We start from the raw sequence: 25,771 nt of genomic DNA on the forward strand, positions 1-25,771 counted from the left end.
TTTCTGTGTATCCTAGCAATATCATATATAGGAATGAAAACTACATCATACTGAATACAATGTTGATGGGAATGTTTTCAGTCCTAGTTATCTGTACACAGCTTAGCCAAGATTTTTTTGTCAACTCCTCTAATCATGTAATAATTGTATTTCTATTGTAGGAGTATTGTCCTCCTTTTAGCACTATGTTAAGTATCAATTTTCACATGATGAGAACATTTTAATTGAAATTAATACCTTAGATTACATGTAAACAAAAAAGCACTTACTAAAAATAAAAAAATACTTTTAGAAGTTCTTATTATTACTACTGAAATGAAAAGCAAAAAAGCAGTTCCATTGCTCTGAGGGGTTTTCCTCTACTATTGTTTTCATATACAGATTACTTGAACGCCACTCCCGAAGAGGCAAACAACGTTAGGTCTTGACTCTAGATGGCAGCAGCCTCCTTTAGATTTCGGTTTTCTCCTTCCCTAGCGTCCTGGTCTTTGTTCCTTAATGCTCCAAACAATCCTATACTTCCTTCTCTTCCCCCAAAATAAAGACTTCAGTGCTCCAAGCTGCACAGTTTGGGGAAGGTGACTGCAAGGCATTTTCAGTTAAAGAAATTAGGCCAGTCCTGCAGTTAAGCTACAAGGTTCTTCAAAGCATACAGGATAATTGAGGCCTGAAATAGGAAAAAAGAAAGGAAGATTTTTTTTTTCCCTGCCCCCTTTTCCTATCAGTCACCTGGAGAAATATTGGAAAATGCTGCTTTTTTTCAGCTAACAACAGCCCCTCAGAAAGGAAGGGGCAAAAGACAGAGAAAAAAGAAAAGAGACACCCAAGAAATTGAACAAAAAGGTGCCATTTCATAATGAATCTGAACTGGGCAAGTCTACCTAAACAATACGGCTTTAAAGCCCTGAACAACTGTACAAATCTCTCTCTTTGAACACAGCATACTGACACTATGCTGGTGGAGTCTATTAGATGAGCCAAGGCTACTTTATGTATCATAAAACTTAACACATAAAAAAAACTACTGCTCAAGGAAAAACACCTTGTCTGAACGCTTCTCCTTTTCTCCTCATATTTACCTTTAGCTCTGGCACTCAGCCACTAGTATTGGCCAGTATGTCCCTGCCCCATCCTGTTGCTAGTGTCTTCCCCACAATGGGTTTAGGTTGGATACTGTGCCTCCTCCAGTTTGTTACTCACACATCCTTTGACAGGATCACAACTCCAACATTCACATGAATGAAACTGAAACACAGGAATAGCTTAAACAGAGATTTCCACAGGTTCATGTATGCATAATTACATAACATTTGTATACTGCTGCAATTAGAGCTGATTCTGTGAGCTCTTAAGCACACAAGACACTTTATTTGGGCAAGCAATCCCAGTTCAGCTGGATCAGATTCCTCTGTGCAGTTTCCCATAAATGGGAAACCATTTTTGTTGTAAAAACCAAGCTACTAGACTTTAAGTTCACAGACACTATCAGAATTTTGAGGATTCCCACATTCATGTATGGCCATGGTTGGAACACACAGGGACATCAGAAAGCACCCAGGGAACAGCCTTTTGGGATAGTTACAGATGGAAGGCAAAGCGGCAAATACCCATGACTAGGGACAGGGACTGGACTCTGCCTGTTAGATTTGTCCATTCATCTGTGCAACCAGGTTATCCCTGCTGCTTTTGAGAAAGGAACTAACATCACCAAGTTATGTCACTACTAAAGGGTTCAGATGTTTAATCAACAAAGGAAGACTTCCACTCATTCCAAAACTTGACTTCCTTGTCATATCACAACTAGAAGACACAGAGACACTAGGAGACACAGAGTGTCTTCTAGAAGACCACACTCACACTATCCCAATGCTTTTTAATTGCAAGCCCCAACTACCCAACACTAACAGAAACAGTTCTGTGTTGTGTGTGGGTAAAAAAATCCCTGGAACCGGTGTATATATACCTTAAATCCTGCAACTGGATCCAAATGGTCAAACTTGTGTCATTGTGGGACCCCAAGAAAATGAAAGGCATCCTCTGAAGGTGCAAGACTTGCTTGCATGAGTGTACTTGCGCCACCGGGATCAAAATCTTTGCTTTTGGGTCTAACACAATTACAATTCAGAAATGGCAACTGAACCATGGCCACTTTAAAAACTGCATCTCAAGGGCCGAACACAATTTATGAGAGCAGCAGAAATCACCAGTGGTCTCACCCTTAGGACTACAGTAATAAACAGTTCATTTTTGTGCTACCAGAAAGAGCAAAAAAGAGAGCAAACAAAGCAGTAAACCTCCATCTTCCCTTTACTCTCAATTATTATCAGGTCTATCTATAATTCATTGGTTTTACTATGAGAATCAACATAAAATCTGTTGAACAGAGTACAGACTTATGAATTTATTTTCTCAATACCCAAGCGAGGCTGATGGACAATGTTACTGCCATTTTTCAGAGAAAGGAATGACACACAGAATAATTAACTGCCCATTTTTTTTTCTTCTATCTTCATTCTTTTTTTATGTTCTTTTGTACTATAGAAATAGAAACATAAAATGGAATGAAAAATATAGGCAATTGGGGCATCCTTAAAAATGAGAAATCTATGATAACGAGGGTGGCATTTGGCAGATAAGAAATCCTTAGTCACAGTCCCAATACCTACTGAATGCAAAGGTGTGTGTGATTCAAGGTATCTCATTCTTCAAACTCTGTTTTTCTGGCCTTCACTGGGTGCTCAGTTTAGGATTAGAACTCACATTATAATTTTCAAAGAGGGATTTTTTTTTTTATCCAGGATAATATCTTTACATCTCCCCTTGTTATGTTCTCTTTAAAACTTTTTTTTTCCTGTTCTAACTTAGTTTAGTGGTTTACTTAGACTCCTTTGATGCCCAAAGGAAAAACAGACCCAGGGAGAAACTGACAATCCTTGGGATAATTCACCACATTTGTCTTAGACATAAACGTTTTCAAATGGGATGGAAAAGTCCACCTCTCTCCAGTAAATGCAGAATGAACTCTACTCATCAAAGCAGTCATACGAAGAGGAGCACCTAATATTTATTTATCTCATTATGGCAGTATCTTTAGCTGCTATGCTGAAGACAACAGGTGACACTGGGAAATCACGGCAGCTACTTTCATACAGCTGATAAAAAAAGGTGGTGATTTGCAAAATATTGTTAAAACAGAGAAAACTGAAAGGAAAAAATATACTTATTTGGGTTAGAAGCTGTTTGATTGCTCAACAAATTGCTAAGTCATTTGCCTACTTATATTTACATATGTGTGCATTTATGAAAATGCAGTCTGTGTGAGACACGGTGGAAGGTGTCTGGAGGCAACACAGGGCATGCTGATACACTCTTGACTTTAATGTATCAGACTTGTAATGAGGGACTAATTTGGTTCTAAGCACTAGCTTGGCAGAAACAAAATACTTATAGACTATTAATAGAGAAACTTCTCACAGAAGCTGTGACCTTTATGACTTAGCATGGTTTACAGCTCTACCTCTGTTAAAATTAAGCAGAGCCTTACTGCAAAGCAACAGATTTCTGCCTTTTTTTTTCCTCCCCCAATTATAAGCAGAACTAAAGCAGAGCTACTGTTTGGTACACATCCTGATGCAAATCCCTTCTGCAGTATGGAGGTGTACTACAACACAGCAGGTTTATGCTGCTCTGAACAATGTTCCCTAATGTCCTGCAAACATCTACCCTCAACAGCCACCCTAAGCTGAAGGCCTAGGGAGATTTAAAGACAATGATCCCTATAAAAAAATTAATAATGAGAAAAGATTATCAGTCACAATGTTATCGTGGAATTGGGGGAAGGGGGTAAGTTTATTGAAGAGGTTACTTCTCTCACTTCCAAGTCAGACATATGTAGTAAATTTCTAATGACTCTGAGTATAATTAAACATTTCAAATCAGTATTGCGAATGCCTGATGGAAAACAGTGATGAAACACATCGGAGAGGACAGTCCATTTACTATTTCAGCCTTTATTTGCCAAGCCATGTGTCAACAAAAATACTGGTTATTAAGGTCACTGAGACTGGAAGAGCCAGGAAAAAAATATATCAGGATCATTTTTAACACAAGTGGTGCAAGTCTATAGCTCAGGGAAGTATGTAATGCAAATTTACACATTTTCATTTTTAAACATACTAAATAAACTTTTTTTAGATCATAAAAGATTAATCTGACTCCATCTGCTCACTGCTGTAGTTGACAGCAGGAAACAGCATCAGTGAAAGTATGTATAAAAGCACAGGTGCACGGGATTAAAAAACAAAAACCAAAAAGATATAAAATAATGTAAAAAGACAACAAATTAGTTCCAGAAATACAAACTAAAGAGATATTCAGAAATAATTACACCAATAGGCACAGTAATCCTAGTTCTTCCTGGCAGAAATGAGGAGCTCTATAGGAACATGTCAACAGGTCAAGCAGCTGAACAAGCAATGAGCATAATTTTGCTGCACCTAAAAATGAGAATTGAACAAACTACCATCTCTTTAGAAGCAAATGGTGAGAGCAGCTAAATGACTGGTATTTCAGCAGTTTTATGTTTTGTAACTATTTGTGCCAGAAGAAGCGATGTTCCGAATGTTGAGTGACAGAGCAGTTCACGCTAAGCATGTTTCTTTAATTTATCCTAGTCTTAGTAATAGATTCAGATGATGGCAGATCTAGAATTAATTTGGTCTCAAGAAGAGAGTGCAGAGTGGAAAAGGCTCCCTGGGAAAATTATTTCAGCCACCTCTTTGACAGCTGGCCCACAACCATGTTGCCCTGTGAATGCCAAATTTGTGAGATAACTGAGGGGAGATAGTAGAGCTCTGCACAGCCAAGAATGTAATGATAGGAAGTGATTATCCACTATTTTTTCAAAGAACAGGGAACTTAAATTGAACAGAGGGAAGAACTTCTTTGTTTTTTCCACATAGCACACACTTAGAGCTCACTGCCACTGCATACGGCAGGGGCCAGGAATATAGATTAGCTCAAATAAGGATTAGACAAGTTCACCAAGGGCAGGGCCATATATGGATATTAAACATTAAGGTCAAGTAATAGCCTTACAGGTTTAGGGGCAGAAACTACTAATTTTTTTCACGCTGTAAGGTAAAAGACAGATAGAGAGAGGGGACTCAGGTATTTCAGACAAATAATCACTCTATCACAACCTTGTTTCTCTGCTGTTTTGGTAAACACTAGCCAGGTTATTGGGCTCACTTGGATCTCAGTGGGAAGCATTTTAGACTTTGGTCAGCTGTTTCTACACACACACTAGTGAAACTTGCCCTTTTGAAACCAGCTTTTGCATGCCAGCTTTAGTGAAAGAGACTCCCATATCAGAGGATTAAGTTTGCTAGCTCTTATGCCGACAGGACTAGGAGGACCTTCAGTAAAAGGTCCTCTTTTTAGTGTCCTCCCAGGAGGACACTATCTGGAGTGCTTACAAAATACATAGCAACTTCAAAATGACAGACTTAAAAACAGCAGACCAAAAGAAACACGCTCATCAGAAAGGAGAAGGTTCAACTTGCAATACCAGGCTGTCCAGCAAGGCTAGGCTGTTCACTGTACACTGTCCATTGTTTTGTTCATGTCAAACCCAGACAATAAGCTGATGAGCATAGTACCACTTCCTATTCAAGCACATTTTACAGGCCAAGGAGGACATACCAGGAATCTTCTCAGTATCATCTAGCCCAGGAAACAGGTGTAGGGAGCATGAAGAAATATCTAAGGGCATGGAAAAGTGGTGAATGGGCTTCTCAGTCTCACTGAGAGAGGCCAGAGGAAGGGTAAGAAGTCACCGCCAAGGCAAAAGGGGAAGGGACAGCAGTAAATAAAAAGACATGTAGGCTGCTGAGGCTCCTGAAAGCATACTTTAAGTGGCAACAGGAAATCTGAAAGGTTGAGAAGTGGCAGAGATTTCAACAGCCAGCTTAACAGAGCAAGTCTCCTTGATCTCACTGCTGGGACAAGTACCTCCAAAAACACTCCGGCTCTCAGAATGGGATACTTTTCTATCAGGTCTGGTGATAGAAGCAACAATAGTATGAAAACTACTTTAATTTTCTCCATTGAAATCATTGTAGTGTTTAGTGCTCACACCAGGCTCAGACACAACAGTGTTTAATGATATTACCATGACACAGTGATAGAGAGGGTGGATAAAAACCTAAAAAAAAAAAAAACAAACCTCAAAAAACCCTCCACAAAATTGCCTGACAAGTAATTTTTATCAAATGAAAATAATTTACACAGCAGTTTTACAGAAAAAGGGAATTATGCCATTAATCAGCACTGCTGGATAATTACACTGTACATGAGGCCTTGCTTTTAGAGAAAAAATATAAGCTAATAAAGACAGTCAGACGATCAGTAATGGCAGGGCTTTTGGGAGATACCAGAGACACAAAGCTTAATAATTTACCACTAAGGAGTATAATGACTGAGAAACCAAATTATTTTAAGTTTACATTAATTTTCCACCCAATTACATATTTAACATTAAATCCAAAAGCTAGAGAATTCCCCTCAGCTGTGAACAACCACAGCAACAATGAGAAAGCCAAGGGGATGTGATCTCGAACATGACTGGACTCTGAATGTACCCTTCCAACTGCTGTGTACATCCTTAATATTCAGAGGTCTGCTCGAGAATTAAAGCCAGTTCACACTTCCCTCCAGTTACTGCCGGTTCAAATAAGGTCTCTCCCTAATACAGTCAACTGCAGTCAATCAATTTTCTTTGTGGTGTCTCTTTGCACCTCCCAAGCACCAGCAGCAGATGGCTCAGCCTGGCTGTCTCACTGCCACATTTGTAAGGGAGAAACCAGTGAAAAGTTGAACAACACTGAATTAACAATGAAAATGAGGACTGGAGTGTAATGAGAATGTTTCACTACCTTTGTGTCATAAGCAATTCAGCCCTGATTATTACTGACCTCTGGCAATACTGCATCCAAGTAAAATGTGCTCTCCTAAAAAGCACGGGTACACTGGAAGGCAGACATCGCTTCTGAGTGTACTCATAAATAAACCAGAGCATTTCCCTTCCTGTGTTAGAGGCTTACCTTACAGCTGAGTTATCAGCATTCAGCAGTCCCCTCCTACTTTGTGTCTATGCAACAAACAACACAACTTGGTATAGTATACCTGGAAAATTACTATTATTATTATTATTATCACTTATGTGGCACCCAAAAGAGCATTAGGTACTTCACAAAGTAGTTAAAAAGATAAACTATGTGCTACAAAGGGCTAATACCGGTGAAACAGTAGAACTACACAGGGCGGAAAACCAGGAGGAGGTGGTATAACAGGAGGAAGTATACAGGTTACAGGAATAACATTAAACAGTTACTGATCTGGGGGACATGAGGTTCAGTGCACGCTGCCTCTTCTATTCCACACTGAGTTCACAGGAACCCCTGTGACAGGACATTTTGTTAGCATGGTTTCCAAATCCACTGATTTTTTCTGTAATTGTTGTTTGTTTGCATGCTAATCTTAATCTTTTTGTCTTTGAAAGTGCTGTAGGCTGAAAGCAGATATATTCAAAAGTTTTGCAGTCCAAAGTTAATATGCCTATTAAGGATTCAGCAGCAGCAGCCACAGATTTTGAAACTTTCACTGATTTTACAGTGATGGCACAATAGAGTGTACGACTTTGGGCCAAGATGCAGTAGGCCAAATGCACAGGAGCAGCTTTTTTCTCTACACACTGCATAGTGCAGCAATAACCCACGCTGAGGGACCCTGCAGACCACTAAGTGTAGCCGAATGTGTAGTCTATTCCCACTGAAGTGCTACGGTGCTGTGTGAGCCTGCCCCTATGATGCACCTTGGTGTCCCAAGAGCTCTTCCCTCTCTTCTGCCAGAGGGATCACAGCATCCTTCATGTGCTGAGTGCATTGGGGACAGCCCAGGGAGGAGGCAGAGCAAAGGAAGGTGAATTAAAAAAAAACTGACCAGGAAAAACTACAGCGTTCATCATCAAATCCATCTATCAATACTAAAACAATGGCCACACAGTTCCCTGCACTCTGGGCAACCACATTCCATCCAGAACAAAGCATGCTGCTGGCACCTCCAGAATATTAATAATAGTAAGGTATGTACTGCAGCGGGAGGGAGAACCACAAGGGGTAATGCTCCATGGGGCTGGCATAAGGAATGGATCTGCTTCAGGCTGCCTGCCAAAGGCACTGAAAACTTGATTTTTTAGAGGCTGCCCAAAGATGCTTTTCTCCTGCCTGCAGTACTCTTTGGAGGGCTTTTGCCCAGACCAGGCTGTACGGTAGCCAAATGCAGGTGGGAAGTATCCCTGCTCACTCTCCAGCCTCTCCAACTGGTACTGCTGCTTCCCGATGGAATAGTCAGCAGGATCCCTCACTGCCCTACAGGTAAAAGTTTTTGGTTCCATGACATCCTGCCATGCACATGGGGCTTTTCAGAGGTCACTAGAGTCATGGGCAAGTGTCACTCCCCCACGTCCCATAAGCCAAGGGGAAACAAGTAACAGTGGAGGCTGCCAGAGGAACTATTCAGGTTTGACCAGGACCCACTGCAAATGCAGGGATTACAATGGTCTCCCAAAACAGAGGAGAGAAGCGGAAAATTCACAAAATGCTGACAGCAACACCTCATTCCCTGCTGACAGCCTCTTATACCAGAGGTTTTGGTATGGTGCAAAAGCAGTAAACCAGCATGGAGAAAGGAAGGGGCACAAGGGGATAAAAATACTGAGATGCCAGTATCCACTGCACCAGTGCAATGGTGCACCCTTTAGCATGGGGAGACATGTCCAGGGAAGTGTGTATTCATGAACAATCAGTTCAGGTCTTGCAGCTCCCTTAGATTTGCACACCAGCAACACATCCCTGAGATGCAATGTATCCCCCACTTCCTCCCCCATCAGATGGCTGACAAACTGCAGAACAACACAAAGGAAAACCACTGCTGGCTCAGTCAAAAGGATTGCAGACAGATAGCTGCTAGAAGCATTACTAAATATGTTGATGTTTCATAACAGTTTGATCTCACTGCTGTTTGTGTTCCTGGTTTGTGTACAGCAGGAACAGCCAGTCAAGGTGATGCATTTGCTGTGCAGATCTGCTGCAGCACTTCAGTTTCAGCGGTGGAACTGATCCAGGCATCCCAGTTCTCTGCTCCCCACAGCTTCCCTGCTGTGCTGTGGTGCACTGAGAGAGCCCAGCTCCCTACAGAAGTGCACACAGAAAACAAACCATGTCTACATGAAACCTTCAGCTTTCAAACTACTAGCAGTGAGTCCACAGGTGCAAGAAACAATTTGTTTTCCATATATACCAAGGAGAAGGAATTTGAGTTACCATCTATTTCTCCAAGGATTAAAGCTAACGTGTCTATCTCAAAACATCAGCCTGCCTCACAAATACAAACACGCAGTTACAGTTTTCAGGGATGCATTATCTCACATCATGGTATATATCAAGGGGTTAACCTAAGCCTTGGGAGGTATGATTTAAAACTGGTTTTACTAAGCCACTGTCATCTACTAAATATAACTTTGTTTTCATAGGGGAAAAAAAAATCCTTTAGGAGTTTCCTTTGAAAAACATAGCTTTTTGAGGCCATCCTGAGGGTTCCTGGAATGTTTCACATGTTCTAAAAATCATCCTTGTGAAGCCCTGCACAGTCATGCCTCCCCATCAGTGCTGTCCAGAGAATGCAGAGCTTGTATGGCTCCTGCCCCAGGTGCCCCCAGCCCTACAGCTTGAGATGGTCCTTCCCAACCAGAGTTAATTCTCTGCCCAAATAATTTCCATGTGACTTTGCAAGCTGCTCCTTGTAGAGAAAAGCTTAACTAAATGATCATTCTAAACTAGTTCCTATACATATAAGAAGTCCTGTGAACATAACACCGAAATTTATTGAAATCCTTACTTGCACTGGTCGATGGAGTGCATATTACTTTACAGAAGCTAATACAATTTTGTCCCTGTTCCTTACAAAGGACCAGCCACAGTTTCTCCCCAAGAGGGAGCACATCTCTGCACTTACACAGCCTATATTCTTCCAGGACTCTTTATTACCATTTTCCCTACAGCTGATCTGTTCTGCACAGATTTTCTGCTCAGTATGAGGGGCTGGGGAGGGGGGCATTAATTATACAGCAAGATGGAGCAGGGCCAGGCAGCCCCTCTGGTGCACTGTCTCCTCCATGCACAGCCTTCTTCCTGCTGCTTTGCAGCTACAAGGATCACCTGTTGGTCTTGGCACTTTCCCAAGCTGGGGCCTAGCGGAAATGACAGAATCAGCTAGAAATGAAAGCCAGCTCCTATTCCAGCAACCCAAATGAGGGAAATACAAAAACAGATGATGGCAATGTGATCTAGCTGCCGCACGTGAGAGGCAGGAGGGGGTGGGGTACAGAGGATGGACAAAGAAGGGGTAAACGTTGGACAAAAACCCCAAAACAAATAAAAAACCCAGAAAACCTCCAAAACCACTAAAAGAAGGCTTTTTTCCTGCTGTTGTTCTGTTTTCATATTCAGCACAGCAAAAACATTAGGAGAGTTTTTCTCCATCTGAACACCTGCCATCAGGGAAAACTAGCTACCTTGTTCCTGCTCCTGCTGGACTTGTCAGATGTTTCCATCTCCCATATGAGAGATGTCAAAGGGATATTCAGGTACACAGCAGAAACAACCTGCCTTTTTCAGGCCAGCTCCTTTCTGTACTGCACACAAGCTGTTCCAAGAGCTGTCTAAGGAATTCCCTTCTTCCACAACAGTGCTCAGCAAAACCTTTTACTTGATGTTTGGGTGAGATGCAGTGTTGTGTAGCAGAAAGATTAAACATTACTCGTCTCTCATTTTGGTCTTCCAGGCAGAAAAAGCAGATAAGTAATCCAACAGAAAAGGTAACCATGACTAACTATTTAAAAAGAGCAATGTTACCTTTAAAATTATAAAAATACAAGCTAATTGCACTCTGCCTTTCCATATCTAAGAAATTTCATACAAGCCCCTGAAATCCGTATTTACTCAAAGCAGTAACTATCCTAACATCCTAGATCTCTCATCAAATTTCTCTGAACCCTTAAGTGACACCATATATATTTACTCTCTCCAATACCTTAACAGGCTTTAAAAATGAACTTTTAACATTTTTTTAACCCAATAATTTTTAGAAACCGTAACAATAAAAGCAGGAAAAACCTAATTCTTAAAAGGAAGTTTATTTCCTCTCCAAGAGCAATGGAATGGGTCCCCAGAGCTTCCTTCTTCCTGAGAAAACACTCTATGAATAATCAATGTAGAGTCCAATTCCTCAACAAGCACCGAGCCTTCAAACACACCCAGCATTCAGCAGTCTCTGTGACTCTGGCCTTTAAACTGTAACACTCTTTGCCTTTCTCTCCCTGGTTTCCCAAGCATTCTTTATTCTTTTCTTTCCAGCAACTAGGTAGGTAAGCAGAAGCAAAATTCGAGCAGTGGGAGCAAGCTGGGGCTAATTTGCACCTTATGAATTATTCAGGCCCTCCTGATTCCTGCACCTGCACTGAGGCAGGAAGCTTGCGAGGAACAGTCATTACTCTTCTCTTGGGTTTGCACAAGCTTGGTTACTGCTCAGACACTTTGTTCTGTAACCAAGGGCTTCAGGTCTTGTACTAAGCAATAGGAATGGGAGGAAAAAAAAATAACTGCATGTTGTCAAACCCCCCCTCCTCCTGCCTCAAACCCAGGATAATCATTCAAGCCTGTTCTCAGACAAATGAATTGTAGGGTGTATCGGACTGATGCTGAATTTATCTTACATATGCTAATCCACATCAGAGCACCAGGAGAGAAAGAGCGAATGGGTGCTTGAGTTGGTCTTGTCAGACATTTACTCAGCTGCATTAAATTGCACATTTGAACTTCTCCCTAACTCAGTAGGGAGTACTTCATGTGTATCAAGTATTTCACATGCTAACCTGATCATTAAGGCATCTTTCTCCCCAGATACACCACAAATTAATTCTCTGCCTGGCATTCTGGCTGACATAAGGGGTACTAACAGTTTAATACTATTGGAAAAGCCTATATTGTGTTTGCAACAGGGTGGATTTAACAAGCAAACAGGTCTTTATCATCTCTATCTACTATTATCTTGATAAACAGAATGTGACACCTAACTGCAATTCCAGATACAACCCATGAATCTAGACAGCCATTAGGAACACTTGCAGCGAGCAGATACAAACCAATTAGCACTACGAACATTTTAAGATAATGATATGTTTTTGAGCTAATATGCTAAGGCAAACAAATCTAAAAGTATTACACAAATTCAAAGCAGCAAACACCATCTTTACTGTATCTCATGTCCACAGCTGCACTGAGTATCATTAGGTCTTGTCCTTTATTAACATTGCTGTTACCAACAAGTTCTGCAGTTAAAAGATCATCTCATTAATCCCAAGCAGCTAAGCATCATGTTTTGATTGATTCAGTAAAAGAGATCTGTGGTAACTGATAATGAAACCTCTTTAATCCCCTCTTCCAAAAAAACCAAGTCAAACACAAGTGGTAAGCATTCAGAAAGGTACTGTCAATGCTTATCAAATCTTTGCTTTTCTTCTTTCTATGCCTAAAGAAGTTAATGCATTTTCCTGTCAATGCAGGATGTGTGATTGGTCCTCTGCTTCTCTTATCACATTCCAATCCAACAATAGGTACTCTGGCGCTTTTTTTTAAGGTATTTTAATCGAGCATGTAAACACGTTTTATTCTTTGATGCTCTTTCATTCAGCATCATTAATCCCCAGCATGAAATCAATAGACTTAAAACATTTAATCACGTCAAAACGCAACATACAAATCCACAAATGACTTCAGTTCATCACACACACTGAATAGCTTGCAAATTGGAAACTATGCCTTCTTTTTGCCTTGGGAATCAGCAAACCCTAAGCTAGTCTTCCACTGAAGTAAACAGATCCTTTCTCCAAGAATCTGCCATTAGGCAAAAAAAAAAAAAAAAAAAAGAAGTGATAAACAAAACATGGGATTTATTTTCTGTTTGCTCTGTCATCCTTTTTCATCCCTTACAGTCTCATTGGCCTTATGAGAAACACTTGTTTTACTGCAATCTCTTGACAGTATGCATGTTTAAAAGAAGTTTAAAAACAATTATAGTAACTGGGTTACAGAATGTGCTGGAGGTTCAAGAGAATGGAAAAACATCTTTGTGGTTGCTTGCTTTCCCTTTTTAACAGCATACATTGTTTCTCTGCTTGAATAGCATGCAAAAGGGACAACAATCCTAGGCACTTAAAAAAACAGAAAAAAGAGAATAAGCTCAACCTTATATATGATTATGATTTCCAAAGCCCATAGTACACAGAAAATTACAAGAAACACTTTGGTGGGGCAAAAGTTGTGGCTGAGCTAAAAAAAGGGCAGAAACAGGTAAACCAGCAAAAGGAATAGTCTAGGTAATGGAATAATATCTTTAATTCTACTACATTTAAAAACACTGAAAGATTGCTAATTTGAAAGAAGAAAATACAGTTTGGAAAGTGGTGAAGTGTGAGAATGGGCATGCTGAAACCCTGATTTGGAAGGCAGATACCCAAAAGCCTGCCTAGGTCCATGACTCCATCCCCACCCACTGTCCCATGAAGAGTCCTATGCAGCCTCCTCCAAACCCATGAAGTTCTTCATTATTAAGATGGAGCTTCTCTGGGTACCAATCACTAGGCACATGTCCACACATACTTGTTTTGGCAGCTGCCCATTTTCCACCTACAGGCAGAGCCCTGTCCTGACCTTTGCCTGTGTCATGTGAAGAAGCTCCAAAAGGCAGGCAGAGTGCTGATGGTGGTGGCACTGGCACGGTGCTGTACTGTAGTCCTGCAGCCCAACTCACCCAGAGAAGGAGCATCACCCAGGAATAATCTGGCTATACACATGCAGGACCTTCTGCCTAAGCGTCCATGGAAGTGAGGCTACTCTGTAACCAGGAATGCAAAACCCACATGGCTAAAAGGCTGGACAGAAAAGGGGGATCCTGGCTCCATCTGGAGATCTGGACACTAAGCATCTAGAGAGGAACAGTGAAAGGTCTGTTTCAGTATCCACAGCTGTTTCTGGCCCGATGTTGCTTCAGGGAATGGAGCCTAAAGTCCCAGTCCTGTCCATGCTCAGGCAAGGATACAGGTTCTTCTTACCCACTCTCCTTCCCCATCCTGTAATTTCTGTGTTCCATCTGCCTTCAGCAAGAAGGGAGATGACACTCCCCTGCTCCCCTTGTATCTTATCTGACTAGGCCTGCACCAAGGATCCCAATGAGATCAGCTTGTGCTCAGAACCCACACCTCAGATCTCCCAGTCTGCTGAGGAGCTAGGTTAGTGAAGCTCATCTGCAAAAGTGGCAAAATTGCTGTTGCTGCTGCCAGCTTGTTTGACAAAAGACCCACCCCTGCTCCGTTATAATCCAGAAAGGGCTACAGAGACTACCTCTGAGGGAAAACAATGCTTTTACTTCCTATTGGTTCTCTATACAGTCAATAATGATTGATCTGATGTAACAGGCCTGTATTTCCAGAGAAGCACTTACATTCCCTAGGCCACCAAAGTATACACCTAAACTAGATGGGTAAGGGCTCCTTTTTGGCTGTTCCTGGGACATGCAATTCCCTCTAGTGACTATAATGAGGAATTCAAGTGCTTTTCCTCAGAGGTCAGCTCAGCCTGTAAAGCTTAACCTTAATATACAGGTAGAAGTTTCATTTCACAGTGAAGCACGAGTGCTACTCACTCCAGCAATAAAAAAGTTTTCTGAGAGTGTAACAGAGGTATCAGTGTCTCTAGTACAGCACAACATAGTCCCACTCTAGTTGAGAGAGGGAATGAAAATTTCATAGTAGTTATAACTAATCTGAACTTCACTGTAAGTATACAGAGTGTAAGTGACCTCCTGATTTTGCAGTTTTTCCCATTGAAAGTAATGTTTATGCACTGAGCTGCATGAAGGAAAATATGTAGACTAGGGAATTGCTTCAAATGCTTTGCCTATCCTAGATGCATTAATTTTTCATTACCTCATTTATGCAAAAAAAACCCCAAAACCCAACAGCAAACTAACAAAAAAAGCCCAATAAAAAACCTGAAGTAAAACTAAAATGTGAAATGAGGACATTCCAAACACCGCGAACAGAGGATCAAGCATTTTCTGCTGGCAGTGTTCTTAATTATTACCAGTAACTTCCTATTTATTATCATCATCATCATTATTCTTTATACTGTTCTTTAAAAATGATCCAGATTACCTCTGCAAAAGTGTCGGGTTCTTTTCTGTTTGACAGATGCTAGATTCACTTTTGGCTGAAAGCAATCAAAGTTTAGACAGAAGAAATATATCCTTTAAAGCCTGTGCTCTTCAGTTAACAGTTTGGTCCTGGAGATGAACTGCAAGTAGAGACTTGGGCCTAAACATTCTTACTAACTAATGGGAATGCTAACAAGTAAAGCAGTGTACTCTGCACTGCAATGCTTATTTTCTCTTTGAACTCGTGCCAAATGAGGAGGACTGCTTCGAATTAGTCTTACAAATGTCAGCAATACAACAGAACCCTGCAAATGTTCCTCTTTGAACAGTGGAGAGTCAAAGCGAACTAAGGTGAAAATGGTGTCCAGCAGAGCAATTCAGATCAGGAACGCCATCCAACTCCAAAGCAGCTTGACCTGAACACAGCCCCAGAGGCAGTGCCACAGCTGCCAGCTAGACAGTAGCCAAGAAGTTAGCAGAGGTGCAAGCCAAGAAGCCAGCCATGAGCCCACGTGCCAATGCAGGAAAGCTGTATTCCAAAATCTGGCATCTGGGTCCTCCAGCTGCCAAACATCTCCCATCTGGCTGAGCCTGTGGATGAGGTGTTAAAAAGAAGATCAGGGAAGATTATACAAGAGCGAAAGCAGTACCCTTTGCAAGACAGAAAAGATGAAGAGGCACATTGTGCCCCCAACATGTGAAACTCGCACACATTATCACTTTGCTCCCAGTGGATCAGAGGAGGCAGTCTGGACAAAATGCTCCACATTTCAGAGGAAATGAACAGTTAGATGTGCATGAACTGAGGCAACCGTCCCAGCCTCTGGCCATCCACAGAGGTCAGCACATGCAGGTTTGTGTGGAATTGGTTTGGAGTAAAACTTACAACTTTTAGTAGATCTGATGAACCCAATATGAAAAAATAGGGAAAAAAACCCTACAAAAACCATTTCTTCAAGACTTTGCGATCCATTCTGTTCCTCCATCATCACAAAGAAATTGAAGTACCAAAGAATATTTCTGTACTTTCCTAACTGGAATACCATACTTCTCAGTGTAATTTTATGGAAAGATAACTTTCTTGTAATTTAGTGGAAAAAGATAAGTTTAGTAATACCAAGTTGAAAAATACCCAAACCTGGGTAGGCATGAAATTTAACTCAAATGAAATATATCCACTCATATAGCTGCATTTAACTGCAGCAGAATTCACTTCTGACAAGCATTTACTGTTCCCAAACTCCAGCAGTGCCATACCCCAAGAGGGACCAGCTGTGGGGAAGACTCCTAGCACTGTCAGCAGTTTTAAGTGCATCATAAGAATTCATATATTCAAATAATGCACTGACATTAATGTTAATCTAATTGATCTTCCACCTTTCAATCTACAGGCAGGCCCACATGGCCCAATGAGGTTTGACAGACGTGTCTTCTTGATCAATTTGGTTCTTTATTTTAAAAACACATAAAAAAAACCCCTACAGCTCTTTTCCAAATTTCTGTTTTTATTAGAACCTATTTGTCTTGCCAAATGTCACCTTTCAGTCTCATCTTGCTCCAGTCAGAGTACACTAACTTTCAGCAGTTTAGAACTGCTGCATGAGATGACTTAGCCATCTTCATGTACATCTAACCATGCACGTTTTTCAGGGGGCCACATTAGTAGGATCTCATATTCATCACTATGGTATGTAAATACCACATAAATTCATGAGGGATTTTTAAAGCAAAACACTGACAACATCAACAAAGAGCAAGAAAATAACAATGTAACTGTCCTTCTTGAAAACGCTTCCTGCAGAAGCCAATACCCGAAATATTATATAGGTAATTTAATGCCAGCTAAAGAAGCCTGCATTAAAAATTGTATTTTGAATATGTATATGTTTTAGAAACACAACATTTTGAGAGACTAGGAGTCTCAACAGAATAATTTCTGACATTGCACTGACAATCAGATCAAAGAAAATTCTAAGGATTTTAAAAAATAAATGTATTGTTTCAATTTCATAGTCAAGGAAACCTTACAAGATTTGTATTACCTCTAACAAAGAAACTGCTCCTGCTGCTACTTTGAAAATGTTTGAGTAATAAGATCCTGCAAATTTTTAATATAAATATACCAGTTGTAGTGTAATTAACTGCAAATTGGAGATAGGAGTAGTCTTGAGGAATGACTTCTGTATTTGACTACTCATTAGCAATTTGAAAGTGTAATTGCTCTTAAACATGTCTTTTACCTAATTTTATTACGAAGCTTAGCTGTACTTATAAATGTGAAGAATGTGATTTATCCTGGAACATACTTGCTTAAATTGAATGTGTGAAGCTGTTTTTTCTTCTGTACTCCACAGACAGAGGGCACACAGGTCACTAAGAGCAGTTAAAGCAGTGAGCTGATGGGTTTACCCTTGTCCTATAATAAACACAACTCCAAAGGAACCTTCTGAGGGGCACACAAAACAAACAAAAGAAGGGAGGAGGACAGGCAAGCAAGCAAGCACACCGAGAGTGGACATTTCACTGCATACTATTTTAAAACTCACTAAAGCAACAGCCATGAATTCCACAAAAACAGGAACCCTACCAGCTTTGGTACATCCTTCTGTCAATTGACATCTTTTCTACCTGGGCAAGTGGGGTGAGCCCGAGGGCCCTTATGGAATCACAAGACTTGCTGAAGCCTCCCAGTCACCCCCAACCACTTGACTGGCATGTAAACCCTATGCCATCTCCTAGGCACATTACACAGCAAGGTTTTAAAACTGTGCCCTCCTTGAAATAAAAGCAAGGAGATGTTTGCAAAGAGCTCTTCCTACATTTTGCAGCTTTGCTTCACGGTAGCTGGCAATGACTCATTATAACATGAGCTGCACTGATGCACATTAACTTCATTACTCAATTTCAGTAGACTACTTTGAACACTTTATATTATTAAACATCAGAAAAAGTATTTTCTATTCTCATATTTTAAACAGTGATTTATATTAAAAATTAAAGAAATTGCAGCTTTCCCACCACCCTCTAAGTCCCAAGATAAAGAAAGCAATTGCAAAACTCAACTTCAGATCTTGCCTAGCCCCACATACCCCCCAGTCATGACATAAAGAGGGAAAGAAACCTGAAAAGCACTGCTACTAGACTTTATCAATAAAACAGAATATTATATAATACACAATAAAATGCTTCATACCTGGAGTTGAAAAAACGAAAAGGGTTAACAGCTGACCTGGCACAGCCCCACATGCTCTCTCTGGAAATTGAACACAGACAATTAGGAATTTTAAGTTACCCCAAATAATCGAAGGGGACTTAGACAAGCTTGAGGAACACTTACTGCAAAGTAAGTAAGGCATATAGCCTCAGTGTGGAAGGCATTTTAAGATTTTCTCATTCACTCAAAACTCTCCTCAGACTGAATTTGCTCTGTTGATGCCCCATCTAATGATAAGTAAGTCATTAGGAGCTCTGTGATTAATTTAATAGCAGCAAAGTCAAAGCTTAAGGGCCCTCATGTCACTCAGTGGTAATTCTGGATCATGACAGATCATACTTTCTTATTTAAAAAATCATCAGCAACAAAGAGGTAAACTCTAGTAAGAATCTACAGCAGGCAGACATTGCATGAAGAGGAAATAATGGCTGTAGTGAATGTCTGCTCCAAGAATTCTGCTGCATCAGTAATATTATTCCCACAAAAAACTTAGTCTTTAACATTTTTACTTAGAACTGGGACTCCAGGGGAAATACACAATCTTGTAAAATATAATCTGGAATAATGAACAACACCAATATACAGTGGCATAGCTGTACAAATTCCTATGCTGGTTGAGATTTGGACTATGTGAAATGTTCCTTTTCACTGACAAATTCTGATCTACTGCATGTGCTCAAATAAAAAGCTTCATACAGATGGGTCTTGGAAAAAGTTCCACCAAATTAGGGGGGAAAAAAAGAAAAACCTGCAGAAAGCCAAGAACATGAATAAGCCCCTTTAGTCCTTCTCTTTGTGGTTCAGATCTTAAATGTACTGTGAAAGTAGTCTGAGGCCAATACCTAAGAAACTAGCAAAAATATTAGAATAACAATATGAATAATAAAAAAGCTCTAGCACACTAGCAGTTGAATGCATTTGCACTGAAAATGTTTTGGATCTTTTCTAGTGCTCAATTAAAATATCCACGTTGGCACAGGAACTGTTGAAAGTGAAAAGGAAATTTTCAGAACAACTTTGTTTCATTTATATAATTGCATTTTCCACTGGCCCTTGGAAACCTACAAACAATCCATTTCCTCTAAAAATTTTGTACTGAATGCTTTGAACCTGTCACATTTCCCTGCTTCAAGTGTATAGCAAATATTGGCTTTCTTTACTGTTTTTCCCATTTTTAGATGCTAGATTTCTGATAATGACAGAAATATGGTATGCAGATGACAAAATTATGTACAGAATTTTTGAAGTTTTTAGCTCTATCACTGCCTAATACTGTTTTTGGTTTTTTTCCACACTCTTTTCCCACTCTCCATGTAGAGTCTTTTTCTTCTCAGAAATATATACCAGGTACTTGTCCCACAGTACCAAATAAGTACAAATTTAATTTTACAACTGTCACTACCTAATCAAAGAGCACTGTGACAAAATCTCCCCTGCCCCATCAGTCCTCAAATGAAAGCAATATGCACTGGAAAAATGGTTATTGGAAACCATTAACACCAATGGTTCTCTTCCATGTCAATTAATTTGCAATCATCTCTGTGTCTCAGTGGAAAATCATTTATTTGCACAGGTGATATAAACATCCATACATTATCTGGAAGTTGTAACTCTAAATTTTGGACACTCCTTTTCAAAAAGTTCCCTTTTTAACTACTAAGCAACGGGGCAGATGAAAATACAGTTGTCGGGGTTAAGTATTTGCATGCTGAATTTTTGACAGTGGGAAATTTAGCAGACAACTAAAACTCTGTTTAGAACCTACAGTATCCAGGCACTGAAGAAAAAGACACTCAGGCCTCATTCAACCAACCTCACTGACACCTTAAAGTTACTATGCTCCTTTCTGTTTGGTGTGAAAGCCAAAGGGCTGTGGCCTCCCACCTAACCTCTTCTCCAAACCAGAAACCGTGGAGAGAAATACCTAATCCTTGCCTCTGGAACTTAAAGCTTACCTGTGCTATGAAAAATGGCTAAAACACATCTCAGACCATGTAATCAGCATAAAAAGGATCTGTAACAGTCTCTTCCCAATCCAAAATGCAAGTGTAAAATAAAAAAGAGGAAAAGGAGCACTCCTGGGTATCTTTTGCACACAAATGTAGATATCTGGCTTCCTGAGTTAGTGCTCTAACACCAGGCTTTTATGCCATAGGTGAGTGACTGCACCACTGCTGGCTGTCACATTTTCACACAGAGAGACAGCCGATGAGGACAGCACACTCTGGATGGCTGAAACAGGCAGAAATAGGTAAGCTCAGAACTGGATCTCTTCATTTCCACAAGGGAAAGTCGGGAACATGAGCTGCTCTTGTTTTTTCCAAACTACTTTACTGAACTACTACAGTTCAGAAGCCCAAGCTCCAAAGAGAGCAGAGAAAATTCACAGCCAAGTACCCACCCAGGATGTAAGTGGAGACATCTCTAGGAAGCTGATTGCTCTGCCCCTTGAATTTCAAATCCTTTAACTCTTTGTTGACTGCACTGTAGGAGTGTTAATGCCTTGTGCAGGTGCTTTGCCACAGTATTGGAGCCAATCACCTATTTCAGAACCTCACAACACCTCCATCAGCACTCCCCCAAATGCATCTTGTTTCAATTGCCTGTGCTGTTGTGGCTCATCTTGGACCTGGGTACCTGCAGTACTTCATGTGTGTTGCAAGCATTTGGGGATAGTGGAATCTCTATGCTATGCAATATATTGACAAGGATATACCTGTTACAGAATCGCACAGACTTGACTACACCAATGGCAAAAGATCTCAGAAATCATGTGGTGATACTGCCACAGCCAAGCAGTTCTGAAGTGGAAAAATTGAGTGCAAAACGAATCAACCTGTTCAGCTTGGTAAATAATTTTCAGCAAACAATTTATTATACAACATTACTCTATTATTGTGCTTTTGAAACTTTTATGACTGAGATTTGGTCATTATTATAGTTTCTCCTGTGAACTTATTTATCAATGGTTTGACTGTTTGGCCCTGACAAGCAACTGATTACAGAAACAGCAGCGCTCATCAGTTCTTAAGAGAAATACCATGGTGACTTATATGTCTGACAGCACTGTGTGTCCCTGATTTATCATGCATTATCCCAGCACTATGCTAAATATTGTACTTTTCATGCAAATACTTGAGGGACATATTTTGACAAGACTGGAACTGCTGACTTTTAATGAGTACATAAACCAAGTATTTCTTTTACTGCCTGATGTCAGCTTCTGGTGATTTCCAGGTTAATTTATTTTTCAGGCTCTGTTTGCAATGCTGGGCTTTTCAGCCAGCAGCAGATCCTGTATATATAAGGCCTTAAGGAGAGCACTTTCTAGGGCAACCTCTGGCTTCAGTGCCTGCCAGCCTGCCCCATGCCCCCCTGAGCTAGAACACAGGCTAGACCAGAGAGCTCTTGCAGTTGCTGCCTCCTCTGATCCACCCTGGTCTCTTCCTCATTTTCTGCCTGCCTCAGCTTTCCTATTTCCTTGCACTGCTTTATCCTCTGGCAACTCAGTATATCTCGCAAGGATAAATAAAGAAAAATATAACCCAGACCCTCATGCTTGACACATCTTTTGTCACTGCTCTAATGATGGAGGTGCAGAGTTTGACTCTGAAACCTGTGACTGTCATTACTCCAGGATTAGATGCTACAATATCAGCCACTGTGCTGCTTTACTCCTTTGTTTTAGCTTTCAATTCCTTTATTTTGACTAGAACAATTTTGTATGTGTGGTGGCTGTGAGGTCCAAGTATCCTTTCTGTGATGTATTCAGAATAGTAATGCTCATGTTCAAAGTCACATACACATGGACAGTGGCACCTCCTTGGCACACAAGCTCAACACAAAAAAAAAAATCAAACAATCTGTCTTGATATCCATCATCCAAGAGCTTCTGTTCCCTCCTCTTTTATCTCCAGCAAAAAAAGAACTTGCTGTGAGAAATGAGGTTGTGGTGAAATCACTACTAGTCAAAGAGGATTTAACTAACAGATGGGGAAACCTACCACAATCTTTTCCCATTATGCAGGAGAAAGGAAAATGGCAGGAAAAAAAAGCAGGTTAATTTTTTTTATTCTGGTATTTACATGCTCATTCAATTATGCCGTGCCAAATAGCGTTTCCCCCCTTAATAGTTCCCTCCTTTGCATGCAGTTTACATACCCGTGACCTAGACAACTTTAGTGGTTTTGCATGCATTGACCTAAACACTCAGGACAATATTTCCATAAATCAGTGTAAGCGCTGCTATTAAGATTTAATTGTGCTGCATGTACGTCTGTCAAAATCACAGGAACTGCCTTATGGAAAAGGAAAGATAAAAACTTATCTAATCTAGATAATGAAACAAGAAGTAATTTTGGCTCAAGTGACAGCAGAGGACAATGCTCTTTCTTTTTCTTATCAGTAAGTCAAAGTAGCAGTTCACTGAGAAGTTTTATTGTGGCTTTTCCTGGCAGTGTTCCACTATCCAATCCACACCTATGAGTATTTGTTATAGCTCTAAATTTCTTCAGGCACACGGCTCTGCCCCTGCTTTCTGTGCTGATTTAGAAAGACAAAACATAAAAAGCTGAATAACGCATCACCAGGGGAAAGAGATGCCAAACAGGTGTACAAACTGCTAGCTGGGTAGTAGTAATTCATAATGTTATTTATAATTCATTCTTTGGTGTCATGCTCTTCAAGCAATTACAGAAAGTCTGCCTCACTATCCATAAAATGCATTTCACATATCCAACAACTAATGACTCGAGCTTCACTCTGGAGCAACACATTTTAGTGGATTAAGCATGGGAGTAAGAGGCAGATGTACCTGATCCCAACTCATTCTCTCCTTTGCTGCACGGCCTTGAGCAAGTCACTAACCTGTGGATAATTATAATATCTGAACACACAGGGGACCTGTACAATTTAATTAGTTAATGTTTGCAAAGCACTCCAAAGATAAAAAATGCTTTATGAATGATAATCACATGCTATTGTTTCATGGCATTTGATTCCAAAGCATGTTTGTGCAAACATGTTTAGTAATGTAAAATTCCAATAATGGCAATGTTTGACAACTACCTTAAAATTATTAAAATTTCATAGACTATAACTTAAATTAATTAACAAATTTAATTTATGTTAAGAAAACATTTATATGTGAATTCAATACAGACATTAAAGTGAAGCTGGGAAACAACATCTTTAAAAGTTTCTTTGTGACAGATAAAGGAAGTGAAAAAGACATACAGAAGGTATCAATTAACCAATATGTGTAACTCTTTCACTGCAAGATAATGGTCACCCAAACAGCCTAAGTGTTACTTTTATTTTCTTTAATATCCAGACTCCTGAAACTAATGATTACTTTCAGGACTGATGATCAGACCAAACAAAGTTTATGGCAAACAGAAAAAGGATTTTGGACTTTAACAGAATCAGTACTCCTTAGTTCTTTAAGCTTATTATGCAATTAATTTAAATATTTCTCTCAAAAGGAAAAAACTACTCCTAGCAATGGTATGGTAAAAGCTCTAGAATGACCTACTCAATAGTCATGGAAAGTTATTCTGACAGAGGAGACAGGAAGATACGATTTTATGTAGACCAAGATAAAAGCACTCTTATTTTCAAATTAGCTTTCTTCAGGGAACAATCTGACAATACCCCTATCTCCTAATACACTTCCATTTCAGCAACACAGCCCTTTCAAAGCAGGAAGTGATGTGCATTTCTCTGTAGAAGCTGGTTTTGATTTACAGCTGTCATTCACCTAGTCCTTGTTTCTAATGACCTTTGGCTGATGGGGAATTATGGTATTCTGGCAAAAGGCCTTGGGACATATAACAGAAAATTATCATACCAAAAAATCCTAGTGCATGCACAGGGTGGCATCTTTTGATTTTACTGCCCAACTCTCCTTTTGTCAAACATCACATATTTTAAAAAAGGAACCTTTTTAGAATAATATGGGTTTATTTAATTACTGAAACCTCAGGTTCATACTCAGTGCCTAAAGAGCAATTCCCAAAGGTATACAGGTCTTTCAAGCTCTTGAAGTCCTTAATAAGGGCTTCAGGCCAATTCATTTTTATAAACAAACAATTTGTTTCTGAGTATTCAGATTTTGCTGGAAATAGCTTTATAAAATGCCATATAAACCCACTGTAGAAGAAGCCAGTACTTCTTTGACAAGCTGTCTGAGCTGCATGTAGGGGAAATCACACCTGTAGTAGTTGGGGCAGGTCAAATTTAGATGTACTAAATCAGCTTCTTCTCAAGCCACAGGCTTCCAGCATGGCCTTAGAAAATAACATAGAGGGGGTTTCCTCATGTATAACTTCAGCAATGTAAAGTTCTATCACTCTCTAAACCACTTGTCCAGGTTCATTTACAGCTGCTGGGGAAGACAGATAACCTTTTGAAAGGTAGTTGATCATAACTGAAAAGATGACTGGACCTAGAAATATCTCTCCACTAAGAAATCCAAAATTCTTGAGCCTAAATTTTAGATATTTTGCATTGTGAGAGATGTGATTTGCTACAAGGTTATGTCCAAAATGGATAGTCCAGCACTACCCAGAGGTTGCCTAAGGTAGCTAAGACACAGCACACAGTGCCAGCTCAGCAGTGCCCTTGGGTCGGTAGCCAACATCCAAACCAGCAACACTTTTCACTGCAGAAACTTCTTCTTTTCTGCCACAGGATACTTACTTGAGACTGCTGACAAAAAATAAAACAAAACTAGAAGAGAAACATTCCTGAAATAATGACACAGTGGGGGCACCAACCATAACACAGATGCCTTGCAAGGCTCTATATCACTACTGTCTTTCGCTTATGTACCGGCACAAATGCCTCTCAATACTTTTAGCAAGTCAGTTCAGTTTGTAGAACAACTCTGGAGGAGGCCAAGGAGCAGCAGTCACCATGTTACAGCCTGTGGGGAGGTCAGAGGCCCATTGACAGTTCTTTCTGAGTGTGTGGTCCAATTTCCTTGCAACTGCAGCAACTACATAACCTTCTGCTCTAAAGTCTTGCTGCAATGGAAAAATGCATCCCAGACTTGGGTATTCTTCATGAGACAAGTAAAACTGAAACTGATATATTCCCACAATTTCACTTCAAACCAATTAGTGTTCTCCAGCAGAAAAAAAAAATCCTTTATTGAAGAATTCTGGATGAGCACTAGCCAGTTCTCCATATGTAAAATCACCACTCAGTTGTGTGCCAGCTTTAAAA

General features: G+C 40.1%; 1 protein-coding gene across 5 annotated transcripts in view; it reads right to left on the bottom strand.

Moving 5' to 3' along the window:
* KLF12 (Kruppel like factor 12) overlaps positions 1-25,771 on the bottom strand; it is a 255,665-nt gene that overhangs the window by 44,776 nt on the left and 185,118 nt on the right. For 4 of the 5 annotated variants that reach the window (XM_039714606.1, XM_039714610.1, XM_039714608.1 and 1 more), the window contains one exon: positions 18,524-18,583. The exons of the other annotated variant lie outside the window; for it this stretch is intronic. In XM_039714606.1, coding sequence (XP_039570540.1) covers positions 18,524-18,583 — 60 coding nt within the window. The remainder of the gene's footprint in view (positions 1-18,523; positions 18,584-25,771) is intronic. 5 annotated transcript variants of the gene reach the window in all.

Source organism: Passer montanus, unplaced genomic scaffold (genome assembly GCF_014805655.1).
Source record: "Passer montanus isolate IOZ18808 unplaced genomic scaffold, ASM1480565v1 scaffold30, whole genome shotgun sequence".
Lineage (NCBI taxonomy): Eukaryota > Metazoa > Chordata > Aves > Passeriformes > Passeridae > Passer > Passer montanus.